The 22,021-nt window shown below is 38.7% G+C and overlaps 1 protein-coding gene across 2 annotated transcripts in view; it reads left to right on the top strand.

Moving 5' to 3' along the window:
* The window catches only part of ESPN (espin), a 556,807-nt gene that overhangs the window by 421,059 nt on the left and 113,727 nt on the right, over window positions 1–22,021 (top strand). The window contains exon 10 of one of the 2 annotated variants that reach the window (XM_053690389.1): window positions 21,215–21,241. The exons of the other annotated variant lie outside the window; for it this stretch is intronic. Within the exon in view, the coding sequence (XP_053546364.1) occupies window positions 21,215–21,241 (27 nt within the window). The remainder of the gene's footprint in view (window positions 1–21,214; window positions 21,242–22,021) is intronic. 2 annotated transcript variants of the gene reach the window in all.

The following is a 22,021-nucleotide window of genomic DNA, read 5'->3' as shown; positions in this document are numbered from 1 at the left end:
TTCATTTAAAGTTTCAATATTCTTGATTGATGAATGGTTTGAAAGTCTAATAATTAGTATGTTTTCAATTTCTAGTATAAATCTTTTTTTTTACTTTTGCAAATTGGTAAAGAAAAAAATAACCAGAAACAACAGATAGAACTAGTTTCATAAAGGCTCATGAGTTTTCCAGGAAGCTTCATTGTGAATGCGAGATAGTGTTCCATATTTACTAAGCATCGATTTACCTATATATTTCTCTTGTAAAGGTGTATCCAGTCCACGGATTCATCCATTACTTGTGGGATATTATCCTTCCCAACAGGAAGCTGCAAGAGGACACCCACAGCAGAGCTGTCTATATAGCTCCTCCCCTAACTGCCACCCCCAGTCATTCTCTTGCAGCTCTCGACAAGAAAGGAAGTATCAAGAGAGATGTGGCGACTTAGTGTCGTTTTTACCTTCAATCAAGAGTTTGTTATTTTTAAACGGTACCGGCGTTGTACTGTTTTACTCTCAGGCAGAAATTGGAAGAAGAATTCTGCCTGGAGGTTTGATGATCTTAGCGGTTTGTAACTAAGGTTCATTGCTGTTCTCACACATAACTGAAGAGTATGGAGAGAAAACTTCAGTTGCGGGGACGGTCTGCAGTTTACCTGCTAGGAGGTATGTTCAGTATATTTTTTTCTAGAGCGATGATAAGGTCTAGAAAATGCTGACAGTGCCTGGTATATTTAAGGTAAGCCTGATACAGTGATTTAACAATGACTGGGATCATGCTTGAAAAAAAGGGTAATATTCATGTTAATACTCATATTACTTAGTGTAAAAACGTTTGCATGGTTTATAGAAAAAACGTTTTTTCTCTGAGGGTGATAAATCTTTATTTGGGGCCTAGTTTTCCACATGGCTAGTTAGATTACTCCTAGGAGTACTTTTTTAAGGCCCTCTGACTTTGAGTGCATGGTGGGAGGGGCCTATTTTCGCGCTCTAAATGCGCAGTTGATTTTCAGACTGAGACATCCAGCTTCCCTGAAGGAGTCCTCTGGCATCTAGGACCTCTATAGAGGGTTTTCTTCCTGCAAAAATCGTGTTTAAGGGCAGGTAGGAGCCACAGCAGAGCTGTGGCAGTGTGTTTGACTGTTTGTTAACGGTTTTAACGTTTTTCTAATCCGTTTTTGGGCCTAAGGGGTTAATCATCCATTTGCAAGTGGGTGCAATGCTGCTTTGGTCCCTTATACACACTGTAAAAATTTCGTAGAGTTTACTACTTTTTATCACTGTTTTGCAGTTTATGTGGTAGTTTTTTTCTCTTAAAGGCACAGTACCGTTTTTATATAATTGCTTTTTCACATTTATTAAAGTGTTTTCCAAGCTTGCTGGTCTCATTACTAGTCTGTTAAACATGTCTGACATAGAGGAAACTCCTTGTTCATTATGTTTAGAAGCCATTGTGGAACCCCCTCTTAGAATGTGTACCAAATGCACTGACCTTTCTATAAGTTATAAAGACCATATTATGGCTTTTAAAGATTTATCACCAGAGGTTTCTCAGACTGACAAAAGGGAGGTTATGCCATCTAGCTCTCCCCACGTGTCAGAACCTATAACTCCTGCTCAAGTGACGCCAAGTACATCTAGCGCGTCCAATGCGTTTACCTTACAAGATATTGCGGCAGTTATGAATCATACCCTCACAGAGGTATTGTCCAAAAGGCCAGGGTTACAAGGAAAGCGAGACAGCTCTGGGGCTAGAACAAATACAGAGCTCTCTGACGCTTTAGTAGCTATGTCTGATATACCCTCACAATGTGCAGAAGCCGAAGCAGGAGAGCTTCTATCTGTGGGTGACATTTCTGATTCAGGGAAGGCGTTACTTCAGTCTGACTCTGAAATGACAGCATTTAAATTTAAGCTTGAACACCTCCGCTTGTTGCTCAGGGAGGTTTTAGCGACTCTGGATGACTGTGACACCATTGTAGTCCCAGAGAAATTGTGTAAAATGGACAAATACTTTGCAGTGCCTGTTTACACTGACGTTTTTCCAATCCCTAAGAGGTTTTCAGAAATTATTACTAAGGAATGGGATAGACCAGGTGTACCGTTCTCTCCCCCTCCTGCTTTTAAAAGATGTTTCCTATAGATGCCGCTACATGGGACTCGTGGCAGACGGTCCCTAAGGTGGCGGGAGCAGTCTCTACTCTAGCTAAGCGTACAACTATCCCTGTCGAGGACAGTTGTGCTTTCCATAAAAAATTAGAGGGTTTCCTTAAGAAAATCTTTATACAACAAGGTTTTATTCTCCAGCCTCTTGCATGCATTGCCCCAGTCACTGCTGCAGCGGCTTTCTGGTTCGAGTCTCTTGAGGAGGCTCTACAGGTAGAGACCCCGTTGGATGATATCCTAGACAGGCTTAAAGCTCTTAAGTTAGCCAATTCATTTATTTCTGATGCCGTTTTTCATTTAACCAAGCTAACGGCTAAGAATTCAGGTTTTGCCATTCAGGCGCGAAGGGCGCTATGGCTTAAATCCTGGTCAGCTGACGTTACTTCAAAGTCTAAACTTCTCAACATCCCCTTCAAAGGGCAGACCCTATTCGGGCCTGGACTGAAGGAGATCATTTCTGATATTACTGGAGGAAAAGGCCACGCCCTTCCCCAGGATAGGTCCAACAAATTAAGGACCAAACAGACTAATTTTCGTTCCTTTCTAAACTTCAAGAGTGGTGCAGCTTCATCTTCCTCTACTACAAAACAAGAGGGAAATTTTGCCCAGTCCAAGCCAGTCTGGAGACCTAACCAGGCTTGGAACAAGGGGAAGCAGGCCAAAAAACCTGCTGCTGCCTCTAAGACAGCATGAAGGAGTAGCCCCCGATCCGGGACCGGATCTAGTGGGGGGCAGACTTTTTCTCTTCGCCCAGGCTTGGGCAAGAGACGTCCAGGATCCCTGGGCTCTGGAGATTGTTTCCCAGGGATATCTTCTGGATTTCAAAGCTTCATCTCCAAAGGGGAGATTTCATCTCTCACAATTATCTGCAAACCAGATAAAGAGAGAGGCATTCTTACGTTGCGTTCAAGACCTACTGGTTATGGGAGTGATCCACCCAGTTCCAAAGGAGGAACAGAGGCAGGGCTTCTATTCAAATCTGTTTATAGTTCCCAAAAAAGAGGGAACTTTCAGACCAATCTTGGATCTAAAGATCCTAAACAAATTTCTCAGGGTCCCATCCTTCAAGATGGAGACTATTCGAACCATCCTACCTATGATCCAGGAGGGTCAATATATGACTACTGTGGACTTAAATGATGCTTATCTACACATTCCGATACACAGAGATCATCATCAGTTTCTCAGGTTCGCCTTCCTAGACAGGCATTACCAGTTTGTGGCTCTTCCCTTCGGGTTAGCCACAGCACCAAGAATATTTACGAAGGTTCTAGGGTCCCTTCTGGTGGTACTAAGGCCGCGGGACATAGCAGTGGCCCCTTACCTAGATGACATTCTGATACAGGCGCCGGCTTTTCAAATTGCCAGGTCCCATACGGACATTGTTCTGGCATTCCTGAGGTCTCACGGGTGGAAGGTGAACGAAGGAAAGAGTTCTCTCTCCCCTCTCACAAGAGTTTCCTTCCTAGGAACTCTGATAGATTCAGTAGAAATTAAAAATTTTCTGACAGAGGTCAGGTTGTCAAAGCTTCTAACTTCCTGCCGTGCTCTTTATTCCACTTCTCGTCCGTCAGTGGCTCAGTGTATGGAAGTAATCGGCTTAATGGTAGCGGCAATGGACATAGTTCCGTTTGCCCGCCTACATCTCAGACCACTGCAACTTTGCATGCTCAATCAGTGGAATGGGGATTACACAGATTTGTCCCCTCTACTAAATCTGGATCAAGAGACCAGCGATTCTCTTCTCTGGTGGCTATCTCAGGTCCATCTGTCGAGAGGAATGAGTTTCCACAGGCCAGAATGGACTATAGTAACGACAGATGCCAGCCTTCTGGGCTGGGGTGCAGTCTGGAACTCCCTGAAGGCTCAGGGTTCGTGGACTCAGGAGGAGGCCCTCCATCCAATAAACATTCTGGAACTAAGAGCGATATTCAGTGCTCTTCAGGCTTGGCCTCAGCTAGCTGCGGTCAGGTTCATCAGATTTCAGTCGGACAACATCACGACTGTAGCCTATATCAACCATCAGGGGGGACAAGGAGCCCCCTGGCAATGTTGGAGGTTTCAAAGATAATTCTATGGGCAGAGGTTCACTCTTGCCATCTCTCAGCTATCCATATCCCAGGAGTAGAGAAAAGGGAGGCGGATTTTCTAAGTCGGCAGACTTTTCATCCGGGGGAGTGGGAGCTCCATCCGGAGGTATTTGCCCAGTTGATTCAACTATGGGGCAAACCAGAACTGGATCTCATGGCGTCTCGTCAGAATGCCCAGCTTCCTTGTTACGGGTCCAGGTCCAGGGATCCCAAGGCAGCGCTGATAGATGCTCTAGCAGCGCCCTGGTCCTTCAGCCTGGCTTATGTGTTTCCACCGTTTCCTCTGCTCCCTCGTCTGATTGCCAAGATCAAGCAGGAGAGAGCTTTGGTGATCTTGATAGCTCCTGTGTGGCCACGCAGGACTTGGTATGCAGATCTGGTGGACATGTCATCCTTTCCACCATGGACTCTGCCGCTAAGGCAGGACCTTTTACTTCAAGGTCCCTTCAAACATCCAAATCTAATTTCTCTGCGTCTGACTGCTTGGAGATTGAACACTTGATTCTATCAAAGCATGGTTTTTCCGAATCAGTCATTGATACCTTAATTCAGGCTCCAAAGCCTGTCACCAGGAAAATCTATCATAAGATATGGTGTAAATATCTTCACTGGTGTGAATCCAAGAGTTACTCATGGAGTAAAGTCAGGATTCCTAGGATATTATCCTTTCTCCAAGAGGGATTGGAGAAGGGATTGTTAGCTAGTTCCTTAAAGGGACAGATTTCTGCTCTGTCTATTCTTTTGCACAAACGTCTGGCTGAGGTTCCGTTTTGTCAGGCTTTGGTTAGAATCAAGCCTGTGTTTAAACTTGTTGCTCCGCCATGGAGTTTAAATTTAGTTCTTAAAGTTCTTCAAGGGGTTCCGTTTGAACCTTTGCATTCCATAGATATTAAACTTTTATCTTGGAAAGTTCTGTTTTTAGTAGCTATCTCCTCGGCTCGAAGAGTTTCGGAGTTATCTGCTTTACAGTGTGATTCCCCTTATCTAATTTTCCATACAGATAAGGTAGTTTTACGTACCAAACCCGGGTTTCTTCCTAAAGTGGTATCTAATAAGAATATCAATCAGGAGATTGTTGTTCCTTCATTATGTCCTAATCCTTTCTCTAAGAAGGAACGTCTATTACACAATCTTGATGTAGTTCATGCTTTAAAGTTTTATTTACAAGCTACGAAGGATTTTTGTCAAACATCTGCTTTGTTTGTTGTCTACTCTGGACAGAGGAGAGGCCAAAAGGCTTCGGCAACTTCTCTTTCTTTTTGGCTGAGAATCTTAATCCGCTTGGCTTATGAGACTGCTGGCCAGCAGCCTCCTGAAAGAATTACAGCTCATTCCACTAGAGCGGTGGCTTCCACATGGGCTTTTAAAAATGAGGCCTCTGTTGAACAGATTTGCAAGGCGGCGACTTGGTCTTCGCTTCATACTTTTTCTAAATTCTACAAATTTGATACTTTTGCTTCTTCGGAGGCTATTTTTGGGAGAAAGGTCTTACAGGCAGTGGTGCCTTCCGTTTAAGCACCTGCCTTGTCCCTCCCTTCATCCGTGTCCTAAAGCTTTGGTATTGGTATCCCACAAGTAATGGGAACATTTTTTATGCTTACCTGATAAATTTATTTCTCTTGTGGTGTATCCAGTCCATGGCCCGCCCTGTCATTTTAAGGCAGGTGTTTTTTATTTTTAAACTACAGTCACCACTGCACCCTATAGTTTCTCCTTTTTTCTTGCTTGTCTTCGGTCGAATGACTGGGGGTGGCAGTTAGGGGAGGAGCTATATAGACAGCTCTGCTGTGGGTGTCCTCTTGCAGCTTCCTGTTGGGAAGGAGAATATCCCACAAGTAATGGATGAACCCGTGGACTGGATACACCACAAGAGAAATAAATTTATCAGGTAAGCATAAATTTTGTTTTTTTACAGATACATTAGTGGGTGATCCTTTCATTTACATCTACAGTTGTATTAAGTGCCCAAAATGAAAGGAAGACCTTTTGCTAATAAAACAATAACAAATGCAACAACTTGGGGAATATACTTCTGTTTTATTATGGAAAAGCCTTGCAGGAGAGAACGAGAGGTATCTCAGAGAGAACGAGAGGTATCTCAGAGAGAACGAGAGGTATCTCACAGAGAACGAGAGGTATCTCAGAGAGAACGAGAGGTATCTCAGAGAGAACGAGAGGTATCTCAGAGAGAACGAGAGGTATCTCAGAGAGAACGAGAGGTATCTCAGAGAGAACGAGAGGTATCTCAGAGAGAATGAGAGGTATCTCGGAGAGAATGAGAGGTATCTCGGAGAGAACGAGAGGTATCTCGGAGAGACCTCACAAACATGAATAAGGGACTAACCATGGGTGTTCCAGGGAGTTCAACGGGCATGGTCAGGATATTTTACATATACTAATGCCAAGCATGCAAAATTCATAAAAACTATTATCCTTGTGAAGAATCTTGTCTCCTGGTCGTGTCTCACTATTTCAAAGCTAACAAGGTTGGCTCGATTTGTTTTTCTTTACTTTTTTCCTGTTTTCTCTTGTGCATGTTAGTTAAATGTTTTACCCAGGGTGTTTTAATTAGTTTGTTCTGTAAGAGTTTTTACGATACTGGATCCTTCACAGTGGAAATCCTTCTATGCGCCAAGAGGTAAACCATTATTAGATAGATACTACTATTTTGAGTGTCATGAAGCTTCATTCCCAACTTGCGCATGTGACAACAACCGAGTACAAATCTCCTTGAATTGCACAAGTTGCATGTTGCAATGTGGTGGCGATTTTTTTTTTTTTTTCCGTAAGATGTTAGTTTCACAAATGGGTTTTATGGAACATTATAAGTAGAGCAATAGGTATAGAAGGCGCTCAACAGCTGTAGGATTTATAGATACGTAGTATCACCTTATACAAAATAGATAAATATTACCCTATATAAAATATCACCTTATATAAAATAGATTAATGAGCCAGTATTACTATAAAATCGCAATTTTAATAATCTAGTGAAAAAAATAAAACCAAACAATGACTAAAACACACAATTCAAATATAAGATCAATGTCTCACAATGGTTAAAAAATATATGTCATTACCAAATAAACATTCACACTATTCACTCAACATAACAATCTCTCAGAGTCCTATAACACATAACATGTGTAGCGATAATATGTTAGTATCGTAAGTGTCCAGCAGTTAATGTCTCTTATTCCCCATAAGAGACATTAACTGCTGGACACTTACGATACTAACATATTATCGCTACACATGTTATGTGTCATAGGACTCTGAGAGATTGTTATGTTGAGTGAATAGTGTGAATGTTTATTTGGTAATGACATATATTTTTTAACCATTGTGAGACATTGATCTTATATTTGAATTGTGTGTTTTAGTCATTGTTTGGTTTTATTTTTTTCACTAGATTATTAAAATTGCGATTTTATAGTAATACTGGCTCATTAATCTATTTTATATAAGGTGATATTTTATATAGGGTAATATTTATCTATTTTGTATAAGGTGATACTACGTATCTATAAATCCTACAGCTGTTGAGCGCCTTCTATACCTATTGCTCTACTTATTTGTTTTTTGAATTGTCTAGGGAGGAGACAATTACTATAGTTAGGCATAGTAGGATTGGTCTAGCGCTGTACCCTACCTATCTTTGTTACATTTTATGGAACCTTGACAATAGAGGTTGTAGCCCATAACTGGACAATACAAATTTTTAGATACCTGTCAATGAAAACATAACTCTATAGAATGTTAAAGAGCTATGCAAGTTATTTTAAGCAGTTTAAAAAGGGGAAATAATCACCCATTTCCTTGCTCTTTTATAGAGTTACTTGTTAAATTGGTGCAAATTCGTGTATATAATTTGTAAACCAATTGAATCACATAATAAGTCAAATTTATTATTTTGAGTTTTTAAATTCCAATTTTTATTTCTTATTCAGGATAAGCTTACAGGCTAGCCACTTATTTAGTGGTGACTGCTAAGTTCAGTTAAAAAGTGTATTTCCTATAAAAAGCAGATTTGCTAATATCATTTTTGTTTATGAGTGACAGATATTGTACGGCAAATGTCTTAATATTAACATGTCAGCAGAAGTATGACATTTCTAAATATCTTTCCAATTTACTTCTATTATCAATGTTGCTTCATTCTCTTAGTATCCTTTGTTAAAGGAACAGTAATGTACTACTGGGAGCTAACACATTGGTAAGCCAATGACAAGGGGCATATATGTGCAGCCACCAATTAGCAGGTATCTCCCAGCTCCGGAGCCCACCTATGTATGCTTTTCAAAAAAGAATACCAATAAAACTAAACTAGATACCCTCCTTAAAGGGACAGTTTACTTAAAATGTTTCTCCCCTTTAATTGGTTCCCAATGATCCACTTTACCTGCTGGAGTGTATTAAATTGTCTACAAGTATTTCCATTACCCTTATATTGGCATTTGAAATGGTTGATTTATTCTGTGGTATCCCCACCTATTCTGAAAGTTTTTGGCCTCAATGCCAAGCTGTGTTAACACAGCCAGTAAAATAAATTACACTCCCAGCGGGTTATAGAAGAGATAAGGTAATAAAATGTTAATTCCCCATTGTTCTCTTCAAGTACTGGTGATTGGTTTATGGACAGATATAAGATAAAGAAGCAGGTATGTGTACACAATGTGATAAAGTAACGGGATCTGATTATACCTACAAGTTCAACCCATTTTATTAGGTTATGGCTTCAAAACACAAAATCAGCCAGTTCATATACACAAATAAGCCTCATTCATGATTCAGATAGAACATACAATTTTGAAAAAACTTTCCAATTTCATCTATTATCAATTTTTCTTCATTTTATTGTTATCCTTTGTTTAAAAGCAGGAAGGTTAGTTAAAGGGACAGTATACTATAAAACTGTTTTTCCCTTAAAGGGACATACTACTCATATGCCAAATCACTTGAAACTGATGCAGTATAACTGTAAAAAGCTGACAGGAAAATGTTACCTGAGCATCTCTATGTTAAAAAGGAAGATATTTTACCTCACAATATCTTCAGCTCAGCAGAGTAAGTTCTGTGTAAAAAGTTATACTCAACTGTTGCCCAGCTGCAGGTAAAAAAAAAAGAAGAAATGAACAGCAGCCAATCAGCATCAACAGTGCTGAGGTCATGAACTCTTTTACTGTGATCTCATGAGATTTGACTTAACTCTCATGAGATTTCATAGTAAACTTCCTTAAACTGAATAGGGAAATAACATGAGAGTGCACAAGGCTCAACCCCTTAGCTGTCCCGGGACAGACATACTGATTTGCTGCTTAGAAGTCCTTTACAATGGGATGTGTCTACTGAGGAACTTTTGAGGTAAAATATCTTTTTTTTTTACATAGAGATGTTCAGGTGATATTTTCTAGTCAGCTTTTTATAGCTAATGCTGCATCACTTTCAAGTGTTTCAACATTTGGGTATCATGGTCCTTTAATGTGTTCCCAATTACTGTTTTTACCAGCTACAGAGTATAAAATGTATGAGATTTGCTTTTTAGCAAATATCATACATTTTATACTCTGCAGTAGTGGCTGTTTTTTTTTTTTTTTTTTTTTTTGTTTTTTTTACCTACTCAGACAGAAATAAATTGAAACCCAAAAAATAGATTGGAAAATGTTGGACATTGGTAAAGAAAACAAAAAAAAACAACAACAAAAAAACAGCTCCAATATGATATTTCTTGTAAAATTTGGCTTAGAAGTAATGCTTGACATCCTATTACCTCATATTACATTTTTTATACACACACCTTTAGTGAGGAATCTATACTATAATTGCGTTTGTAATGTCCGTCGCCGTCGGCAGTTGCGCACGCATCCTCAATGGAATGTTGGCAGCGCGAGGCAGCCAACAGAATGTTGGCTGCGTGCGCAGCCAAAAGAATTCACCTGGATGCAGCAAAGCTGCATCATGGCAGGGTGGTGAAAGAATCCACCAAAAGTGGATTCTTTCACCACCCTGCCATTTTCGGAATCCACCGGGATGCAGCGAAGGCAAACGGAGCATTACACGAAGTATAACAAAAATAAAAAATGAACCTCCCACACGAATTATTAACACATACACCGAAAACCCAGAGGAGAGGCCAAAAGGCCAGAGGCTTCGGCAACTTCTCTTTCTTTTTGGCTGAGAATCTTAATCCGCTTGGCTTATGAGACTGCTGGCCAGCAGCCTCCTGAAAGAATTACAGCTCATTCCACTAGAGCGGTGGCTTCCACATGGGCTTTTAAAAATGAGGCCTCTGTTGAACAGATTTGCAAGGCGGCGACTTGGTCTTCGCTTCATACTTTTTCTAAATTCTACAAATTTGATACTTTTGCTTCTTCGGAGGCTATTTTTGGGAGAAAGGTCTTACAGGCAGTGGTGCCTTCCGTTTAAGCACCTGCCTTGTCCCTCCCTTCATCCGTGTCCTAAAGCTTTGGTATTGGTATCCCACAAGTAATGGGAACATTTTTTATGCTTACCTGATAAATTTATTTCTCTTGTGGTGTATCCAGTCCATGGCCCGCCCTGTCATTTTAAGGCAGGTGTTTTTTATTTTTAAACTACAGTCACCACTGCACCCTATAGTTTCTCCTTTTTTCTTGCTTGTCTTCGGTCGAATGACTGGGGGTGGCAGTTAGGGGAGGAGCTATATAGACAGCTCTGCTGTGGGTGTCCTCTTGCAGCTTCCTGTTGGGAAGGAGAATATCCCACAAGTAATGGATGAACCCGTGGACTGGATACACCACAAGAGAAATAAATTTATCAGGTAAGCATAAATTTTGTTTTTTTACAGATACATTAGTGGGTGATCCTTTCATTTACATCTACAGTTGTATTAAGTGCCCAAAATGAAAGGAAGACCTTTTGCTAATAAAACAATAACAAATGCAACAACTTGGGGAATATACTTCTGTTTTATTATGGAAAAGCCTTGCAGGAGAGAACGAGAGGTATCTCAGAGAGAACGAGAGGTATCTCAGAGAGAACGAGAGGTATCTCACAGAGAACGAGAGGTATCTCAGAGAGAACGAGAGGTATCTCAGAGAGAACGAGAGGTATCTCAGAGAGAACGAGAGGTATCTCAGAGAGAACGAGAGGTATCTCAGAGAGAACGAGAGGTATCTCAGAGAGAACGAGAGGTATCTCAGAGAGAATGAGAGGTATCTCGGAGAGAATGAGAGGTATCTCGGAGAGAACGAGAGGTATCTCGGAGAGACCTCACAAACATGAATAAGGGACTAACCATGGGTGTTCCAGGGAGTTCAACGGGCATGGTCAGGATATTTTACATATACTAATGCCAAGCATGCAAAATTCATAAAAACTATTATCCTTGTGAAGAATCTTGTCTCCTGGTCGTGTCTCACTATTTCAAAGCTAACAAGGTTGGCTCGATTTGTTTTTCTTTACTTTTTTCCTGTTTTCTCTTGTGCATGTTAGTTAAATGTTTTACCCAGGGTGTTTTAATTAGTTTGTTCTGTAAGAGTTTTTACGATACTGGATCCTTCACAGTGGAAATCCTTCTATGCGCCAAGAGGTAAACCATTATTAGATAGATACTACTATTTTGAGTGTCATGAAGCTTCATTCCCAACTTGCGCATGTGACAACAACCGAGTACAAATCTCCTTGAATTGCACAAGTTGCATGTTGCAATGTGGTGGCGATTTTTTTTTTTTTTCCGTAAGATGTTAGTTTCACAAATGGGTTTTATGGAACATTATAAGTAGAGCAATAGGTATAGAAGGCGCTCAACAGCTGTAGGATTTATAGATACGTAGTATCACCTTATACAAAATAGATAAATATTACCCTATATAAAATATCACCTTATATAAAATAGATTAATGAGCCAGTATTACTATAAAATCGCAATTTTAATAATCTAGTGAAAAAAATAAAACCAAACAATGACTAAAACACACAATTCAAATATAAGATCAATGTCTCACAATGGTTAAAAAATATATGTCATTACCAAATAAACATTCACACTATTCACTCAACATAACAATCTCTCAGAGTCCTATAACACATAACATGTGTAGCGATAATATGTTAGTATCGTAAGTGTCCAGCAGTTAATGTCTCTTATTCCCCATAAGAGACATTAACTGCTGGACACTTACGATACTAACATATTATCGCTACACATGTTATGTGTCATAGGACTCTGAGAGATTGTTATGTTGAGTGAATAGTGTGAATGTTTATTTGGTAATGACATATATTTTTTAACCATTGTGAGACATTGATCTTATATTTGAATTGTGTGTTTTAGTCATTGTTTGGTTTTATTTTTTTCACTAGATTATTAAAATTGCGATTTTATAGTAATACTGGCTCATTAATCTATTTTATATAAGGTGATATTTTATATAGGGTAATATTTATCTATTTTGTATAAGGTGATACTACGTATCTATAAATCCTACAGCTGTTGAGCGCCTTCTATACCTATTGCTCTACTTATTTGTTTTTTGAATTGTCTAGGGAGGAGACAATTACTATAGTTAGGCATAGTAGGATTGGTCTAGCGCTGTACCCTACCTATCTTTGTTACATTTTATGGAACCTTGACAATAGAGGTTGTAGCCCATAACTGGACAATACAAATTTTTAGATACCTGTCAATGAAAACATAACTCTATAGAATGTTAAAGAGCTATGCAAGTTATTTTAAGCAGTTTAAAAAGGGGAAATAATCACCCATTTCCTTGCTCTTTTATAGAGTTACTTGTTAAATTGGTGCAAATTCGTGTATATAATTTGTAAACCAATTGAATCACATAATAAGTCAAATTTATTATTTTGAGTTTTTAAATTCCAATTTTTATTTCTTATTCAGGATAAGCTTACAGGCTAGCCACTTATTTAGTGGTGACTGCTAAGTTCAGTTAAAAAGTGTATTTCCTATAAAAAGCAGATTTGCTAATATCATTTTTGTTTATGAGTGACAGATATTGTACGGCAAATGTCTTAATATTAACATGTCAGCAGAAGTATGACATTTCTAAATATCTTTCCAATTTACTTCTATTATCAATGTTGCTTCATTCTCTTAGTATCCTTTGTTAAAGGAACAGTAATGTACTACTGGGAGCTAACACATTGGTAAGCCAATGACAAGGGGCATATATGTGCAGCCACCAATTAGCAGGTATCTCCCAGCTCCGGAGCCCACCTATGTATGCTTTTCAAAAAAGAATACCAATAAAACTAAACTAGATACCCTCCTTAAAGGGACAGTTTACTTAAAATGTTTCTCCCCTTTAATTGGTTCCCAATGATCCACTTTACCTGCTGGAGTGTATTAAATTGTCTACAAGTATTTCCATTACCCTTATATTGGCATTTGAAATGGTTGATTTATTCTGTGGTATCCCCACCTATTCTGAAAGTTTTTGGCCTCAATGCCAAGCTGTGTTAACACAGCCAGTAAAATAAATTACACTCCCAGCGGGTTATAGAAGAGATAAGGTAATAAAATGTTAATTCCCCATTGTTCTCTTCAAGTACTGGTGATTGGTTTATGGACAGATATAAGATAAAGAAGCAGGTATGTGTACACAATGTGATAAAGTAACGGGATCTGATTATACCTACAAGTTCAACCCATTTTATTAGGTTATGGCTTCAAAACACAAAATCAGCCAGTTCATATACACAAATAAGCCTCATTCATGATTCAGATAGAACATACAATTTTGAAAAAACTTTCCAATTTCATCTATTATCAATTTTTCTTCATTTTATTGTTATCCTTTGTTTAAAAGCAGGAAGGTTAGTTAAAGGGACAGTATACTATAAAACTGTTTTTCCCTTAAAGGGACATACTACTCATATGCCAAATCACTTGAAACTGATGCAGTATAACTGTAAAAAGCTGACAGGAAAATGTTACCTGAGCATCTCTATGTTAAAAAGGAAGATATTTTACCTCACAATATCTTCAGCTCAGCAGAGTAAGTTCTGTGTAAAAAGTTATACTCAACTGTTGCCCAGCTGCAGGTAAAAAAAAAAGAAGAAATGAACAGCAGCCAATCAGCATCAACAGTGCTGAGGTCATGAACTCTTTTACTGTGATCTCATGAGATTTGACTTAACTCTCATGAGATTTCATAGTAAACTTCCTTAAACTGAATAGGGAAATAACATGAGAGTGCACAAGGCTCAACCCCTTAGCTGTCCCGGGACAGACATACTGATTTGCTGCTTAGAAGTCCTTTACAATGGGATGTGTCTACTGAGGAACTTTTGAGGTAAAATATCTTTTTTTTTTACATAGAGATGTTCAGGTGATATTTTCTAGTCAGCTTTTTATAGCTAATGCTGCATCACTTTCAAGTGTTTCAACATTTGGGTATCATGGTCCTTTAATGTGTTCCCAATTACTGTTTTTACCAGCTACAGAGTATAAAATGTATGAGATTTGCTTTTTAGCAAATATCATACATTTTATACTCTGCAGTAGTGGCTGTTTTTTTTTTTTTTTTTTTTTTTGTTTTTTTTACCTACTCAGACAGAAATAAATTGAAACCCAAAAAATAGATTGGAAAATGTTGGACATTGGTAAAGAAAACAAAAAAAAACAACAACAAAAAAACAGCTCCAATATGATATTTCTTGTAAAATTTGGCTTAGAAGTAATGCTTGACATCCTATTACCTCATATTACATTTTTTATACACACACCTTTAGTGAGGAATCTATACTATAATTGCGTTTGTAATGTCCGTCGCCGTCGGCAGTTGCGCACGCATCCTCAATGGAATGTTGGCAGCGCGAGGCAGCCAACAGAATGTTGGCTGCGTGCGCAGCCAAAAGAATTCACCTGGATGCAGCAAAGCTGCATCATGGCAGGGTGGTGAAAGAATCCACCAAAAGTGGATTCTTTCACCACCCTGCCATTTTCGGAATCCACCGGGATGCAGCGAAGGCAAACGGAGCATTACACGAAGTATAACAAAAATAAAAAATGAACCTCCCACACGAATTATTAACACATACACCGAAAACCCACACATCACAAAATAATAAAGTAATTAGCCCCTTAATCTCTTAACCATCAACCACCCACATCAACCACCCACATCGCAATAAACCTAATTACCCTATTAACCCCTAAACCGCAAAACCCCCACATTGCAATAAACCTAATTACCCTATTAACCCCTAAACTGCAAAATCCCCACATCGCAAAAAACCTAATTAACCTATTAATCCCTAAACCGCAAGACCCCACATCACAATAAACCTAATTACCCTATTAACCCCTAAACCGCAAAATCCCCACATCGCAATAAACATAACCTATTAACCCCTAAACCGCAAAACCCCCACATCGCAATAAACCTAATTAACCTATTAACCCCTTAAAACGCCAAAACCCACAATGTAAATAACTAATTAAATTACTAAGCCCCCTAACCTAACACCCCCTAAATTAACACAAATTGAAATTACCTAAATTAAAAAATACTAAAGTTACAAAAAATAAAAAAGCTAAGATTCCAAAAAATAAAAAAGGTTAACATTACAGAAAATAAAAAAGCAAATTACCAAAATTTACAAAATTAAACCTAATCCCTATGAAAATTAAAACGCCTCCCCAAAATAAAAACACCCCCTAATCTAAGAATAAACTGCCAGTAGCCCTTAAAAGGGCTTTTTTTGCAGGGATTGCCCCAAAATAAACAGCTCTTTTACATTAAAAATACACAAAGTCCCCCCCCCCCAACAGTAAAACCCCCCACCCACCAAATCCCCCAAAATAAAAAAACCAAACACTAAAAAACCTAAACTACCTATTGGCCGTAAAAGGACATTTAGCTCTTTTGTCCACCCTAATCTTAATAAAAAAAATGCTCTTTCAAGGGCAATGGATACTTTAGGTTTTTTAGTGTTAGGTTTATTTATTTTGGGGGGTTTGGTGGGTGGTGGGTTTGACTGTTATGGGGGGACATAGAATTTTTGGTAAATGCAAAAGAGCAGTTTAACTTAGGGCAATGCCCTACAAAAAGCCCTTTTAAGGGCTATTGGTAGTTTAGCATTAGATTAGGGGGTGTTTTTATTTGGGGGGGCTTTTTTATTTTCATACGGATTAGGTTTTTATTTTTATTTTTTGGGGGGTTTTAGACAGGTTTTTATTTTTTTTTATTTTTTTTTATTTTAGATTAGGGATGGGCAGCAAAAGAGCTTTTAAGGGCAATGCCCATATGAATGCCCTTTTCAGAGCAACGGATAGTTTAGGTATTTTAGTGTTGGGTTTATTTATTTTGGGTCGGTTTGTGGATTTTACTGTTAGGGGGGACTTAGCATTTTTTGTAACTGCAAAAGAGTTGTTTAACTTATCGCAAATGCCCTACAAAAAGCCCTTTTAAGGGCTATTGGTAGCTCAGCATTAGATTAGGGGGTGTTTTTATTTTGGGGTGGGGGAGCTTTTTAATTTTCATAGGGATTAGGTTTAATTTTTGATAATTTGTTTATTTTTTTTCTGTAATTCAATTTTCTTTTTATTAACAACACATAGACTACACTCTGGGCAGGCTTACCAACTAGTAATTATATCATTTAATACTTTGAATTAAAAAATATATAGTAAAAATACCAAGAACCTATGAGGAGAATTTATACTTAATAAAAAATATTCTAAATATCTGCTCTAATTCATCATGTTATCTTTATGCACAAATAACCTCTGTATATGTATCATTGAATCAATATTTGTACTGTTTATCAATGTAGCAACAATATAAAAATATATAGATGATCTTGAACAGCGCACAGCTGGTGTTTGGGAGCTACATCCATATGCAACTCTTAAAGGGACACTGAGCCCAAATTTTTTTCTTTCGTGATTCAGATAGAGCATGCAATTTTAAGCAACTTTCTAATTTACTCCTATTATCAAATTTTCTTTATTATCTTGGTATCTTTATTTGAAATGCAATAATCTAAGTTTAGCTGCCGGCCCATTTTTGCTGAACAACCTGGGTTGTCCTTGCTGATTGGTGGAAAAAATCATCCACCAATCAAAAAGTGCTGTCCAGAGTTCTTAACCCAAAAAAGCTTAGATGGCTTTTATTTCAAATAAAGATAGCAAGAGAACAAAGAAAAATTGATAATAGGAGTAAATTAGAAAGTTGCTTAAAATCTCCTGCTCTATCTGAATCACAAAAGAAAAAAATTGGGTACAGTGTCCCTTTAAGGTGGCTCCTTTGTGGTAATTAAACACTTAACTCCTTTGTGGGGAGGTAATAATAAGCCTTAAGTAACAATATTTTCTACCAATCTAGAATCTTTTATTATTTCAATATGAAGTCTCTTTAATGTCTGTTTTTTATTCTTATTTTTTTGAGGTTGGGGTTAAACAGAAATCAGACTAAAGTCTAACTTCTTAATGGGGGTTTTTGCCAAGTTTCAGTTGCACCTTTGAGGTGGTGTTTTTTTGTTACTGTCCTCCTGATTGGTTCAGGGAGTTGTAAGCATATCAGCTGGCAGAGCATCATGGGAAATGTAGTTTACAACATCTGGAGGGCCAAGTTTGAAGATGTTTGCTTTAGACCATCGTAAAGACAAGGACCACATGACATATATAGTATAGACATGCAGATGGTCCTTTTAGATAAGGGTTATATTTAGGTTTAGAATTTTGATAGAGTACTCCAATTCCAGGCTAAAGTGGTGGTTAATAATATATATGGAGTTCTTTTACATGTTGCTACCTAGTTGAACCTGTACTAATGCAGATAGGAACTATGCCACGTCTTGTATCCCATTTTAATGTGTTTTTGTTTATGTATTTATATATATATATGAATTTTTAACAGCCAGAAAAACATTGAGGTTTTATTTTCAGTATTCACCCTTATTCTGTTAGATGTTTGTGTGTATATGTGAATATTACTGATTGTAGCAGGGGACAATATATATTCACAATTTGACTTTGCAACTTTTGTTTATTTTTCTATAGTATTAAGCGAAAAAAATTAATACAGTTTTAAAACAAAAATATTGTTCACACCATGGTTAATATATTAATAAAAAAATATTTAGATTTAAGATGCTCCTGGTCATCACAATATCAAAAAATATTGAACAATACGTTTGAAAAATATTTTCATTTATATATATATATATATATATACAGGGCTCAAAATTTCAAGCCCTAAGCTACTAGCCAGTCCCAAAGTGTTACTCACCACTTTTGACCCCACCCACTAACCCACCGACTTCTTTGCATATGTTTAGCTAATGTGAAACACCTTATTGTGAAGTATTTTTTTAATATTGTTTATATTTTAAATCAGAAATAAAATAATGCTACATACAGTAATAAATTAACAAAAATAAGTACATCACAGTTAGCAACATCAGCTAAGGTTCTGGAGAAGGCAACAGCTGGACTGAAAAATGTTGTTGAACTGAGAGAGTGTTGACATTATGGTCATAGAAGACCTGGAAAAAATGTTTTATAATTATCATCTCATCCATCTTTCTCTACTACCTCCTCTCTCCATTCTCCCTTTGTACCCACTCCATTCTCTCTCAGGCCAATCTTCTCTTAGCACTCTTTTTCTCTCCTCTAATATCTCTTAACTCTTTATTTTTTTCCCCACTCTTTCTTGAAACTATCTTTTTCTGCACTTTCACTTTTCCTCTCAAATCTCTCTCTGCCCCTTTTTACCCGCTCAGAAGTAGCATTCTAAGCACTAATGGGATCCCTATAGCCCTATAGGAATATCATATACTTGCCCTTTCATGGATATACTAGTCCTAAAGCCCGTGTACACGGGCCAAGTTTTTAATTACTGAGGTTCCAACCCTTGCTCCCTCTCTCTCCCCCTCTCTTTTGCGTTCTCTCTCTCCCCCCTCTCTTTTGAGCTCTCTCTCTCCCCCTTATTTTGCGCTCTCTTTCCCCGCTGTTGTGCTCTCTCTCCCCCTCTTTTGCTCTCTCCCCCCTCTTTTGCTCTCTCTCCCCTCTTTTGCTCCCTCTCTCTCTCTCCTCCCCTCTTCTGCTCTCTCCCCCCTCTTTTGCTCTCTCTCTCCCCTATTTTGCTCTCTCTCTCCCCTCTTTTGCTTTCTCTCCCCTATTTTGCTCTCTCCCCCCCCTCTTTTGCTCTCTCTCTCCCCCCTCTTTTGCGCTCTCTCTCCCCCTCTCTTTTGCTCTCTCTCCCCCTCTCTTTTGCTGTCTCTCCCCCTCTCTTTTGCGCTCTCTCCCTCCTCTCTTTTGTGCTCTCTCCCCTTCTCTTTTGCGCTCTCTCCCCCTCTCTTTTGCGCTCTCTCCCTCCCTCTTTTGTGCTCTCTCCCTCTTTTGTGCTCTCTCCCTCCCTCTTTTGCGCTCTCTCCCTCCCTCTTTTGCGCTCTCTCTCCCCCTCTCTTTTACTCTCTCCCCCCTCTCTTTTGCTCTCGCACTCTGCTCTCTTTTGCTCTCTCTCTCCTCCCTCTTTTGCTCTCTCTCTCTCCCTCCTCTCTTTTGTTCTCTCTCCCCTCTTTTCCTCTCTCTCCCCTCTCTTTTGCTCTCTCTCTCTTCTCCCCTCTTTTGCTCGCTTTCTCTCTCCCCACTCTCTTTTGTTCTCTCTCCCCTCTTTTCCTCTCTCTCCCCTCTCTTTTGCTCTCTCTCTCTTCCCCCCTCTTTTGCTCGCTTTCTCTCTTTCCCTCCTCTCTTTTGGTCTCTCCCACCTCTTTTGGTCTCCCCCACCTCTCTCCTGCAGGCCACGCCCCCTCGCCATGCCTGCCAGTCACGCCCCCGTCATGTCACGCCCAACCACGCCCCCATCACAGCACTCCTGGCCACACCCCCACCAGGCAGCTTCCGCAGTGCGAACTACTCTGCTGCTCAAGGCCAGGTATGTTTGTGCTCTGCAGTCTTTACTGCGCATGACTGCATCTGACAAACATACCTGGCCTTTTGTGCTCTCTCCCCCTCTCTTTTGTGCCCTCTCCCCCTCTCTTTTGTGCCCTCTCTCGCCCTCTTTTGCGCTCTCTCTCCCCCTTCTCTTTTGCGCTCTCTTTCCCCCCTCTTTTGCGCTCTCTCTCCCCCTTCTCTTTTAAACTCTCTCTCTCTCCCCCTCTCTTTTGAGCTCTCTCTCTCCCTCTCTTTTGCGCTCTTTCTCCCCCTCTTTTGTGCTCTCTATCTCCCCTAGATCTCCCTCAAGGTGGGAGAGTGCTAGCTACGACTCTGAGTCGTTGTTAGCACCTGACTGAGACAATTTGCGACAGCTATTTTTAAAAATATTTTAGAGCAAAAGCAAACAAAATATATATTGAATATATATTAGAATGCTGTCATTTAAATTAAGCAAGAACTTTATGGGGACTTGCATTTTTAGTGTAATCTCCCTTTAAACCTAATCATGCTTCTCAAGCTCTGTGTGTGCCCTAGTTTTACAGCCATTTGATACACGCTCCCCGTGCCATGTAGAGATATCTGTTCCGTTGGCTTTTTGCTGATCTGTTACGGCTGTCTGAGGCTTAAAACCTGTTGATGGTAAAGACAGTTGAACACTGTGACCATATTGTTTATACAAACATTACAACGTGAATAAGGATCACCTTTTTAATATTATAGGTTTTGTTAACGTTTTCTGTATGTTTAAAGCACATCTTTTGTGCAAATATATACAAAAGTTTCACAGCTCTAATGACCTGCAACATTTATTTACTGCTCCAATAATTTCCTTCTGAAATCCTCTTTTAATCTATTGCAGATTGTTTTTATCAGTTGTGTTTTGCTTTATTGTGTACTAATATTTTTTCTTACTTTCCTTTTTTTGTTTGTTTCTGAAGCCTGTTCCCTGTGCCTATTTTTTCTGCCCTCTTTTAACATCTATTCAATCATGCTTCCCTTGCTCTGTTCTCTGCATGTCTCGCGGGTGACCTGTTGCATGCCAATTCTAAACCCATTCTGCGTCTCTGTCCTTTGTGATTCTCTCTCCATCTAGAAGTGAAAGCTCTCAGGCAAAGGAAGAGTAAGTACTTCACATTTCTATATGATTACAACTTTCTCTTTATCTATCCTGTAGATTTGTAGATTTATCTATATGGAAACTTGTATAGTGATACCTAGATACCCCTATCTTCCCATTACTTAAAGGGACATTCCTGTCAAAATTGAAATGCACATAGATGAATTACATATTTGACTAGAAACATTTGCGATATACATGTATTGGCAAAAAAGGATTCTAGTAAAAGTTTTCACTGGTTTAGTGTTAACATATTTCTCTGCACGTGCATGTGAAGCATAGCTAGGTATTTTCAGTGCACCAGCATTTTAAATAGTACAGCTGCTAAAAGTGCCAGTGGGGCTTGTATCATGTCAGCAATTAACAAATTTAATCATTAACAGATGGTAAAAACACATTAGACTCTCTGTGCAAGTGTTGTCTTTAAAATGCTGGTGCACGGTGCATACTTTAATACACCTTTTAAACAGCGAATAGCTTTTATTGCTAATACGTGTATATTAGAAAAATGCTTCTATTGAAAACTGAAATGCATCGATGTAGACTGCAATTTTGGCTGCAATGTCCCTTTAAGATCTTGTGGTTGCTTGTTGCTATATATTTGCATGCTAGCTTTAGAGAAATGACGGTAGAAAAAAAAATCCGTAAGGTTACAAATTTAGAAACAAATAGATTTTATTAAATTCCATAACAAAAATATAGTTAATTAATTAATTAATTTAAAGATAATTAATTCTTCTGATAATTGTAACATATATACTGCTAGATTTATACCACGTTCAT

The sequence above is a fragment of the Bombina bombina genome, chromosome 8 (genome assembly GCF_027579735.1).
Source record: "Bombina bombina isolate aBomBom1 chromosome 8, aBomBom1.pri, whole genome shotgun sequence".
In the NCBI taxonomy this organism is placed as follows: Eukaryota; Metazoa; Chordata; class Amphibia; order Anura; family Bombinatoridae; genus Bombina; species Bombina bombina.
Note: the sequence above shows the minus strand (reverse complement) of the source record. Positions and strands in the feature narration are given on the sequence as shown.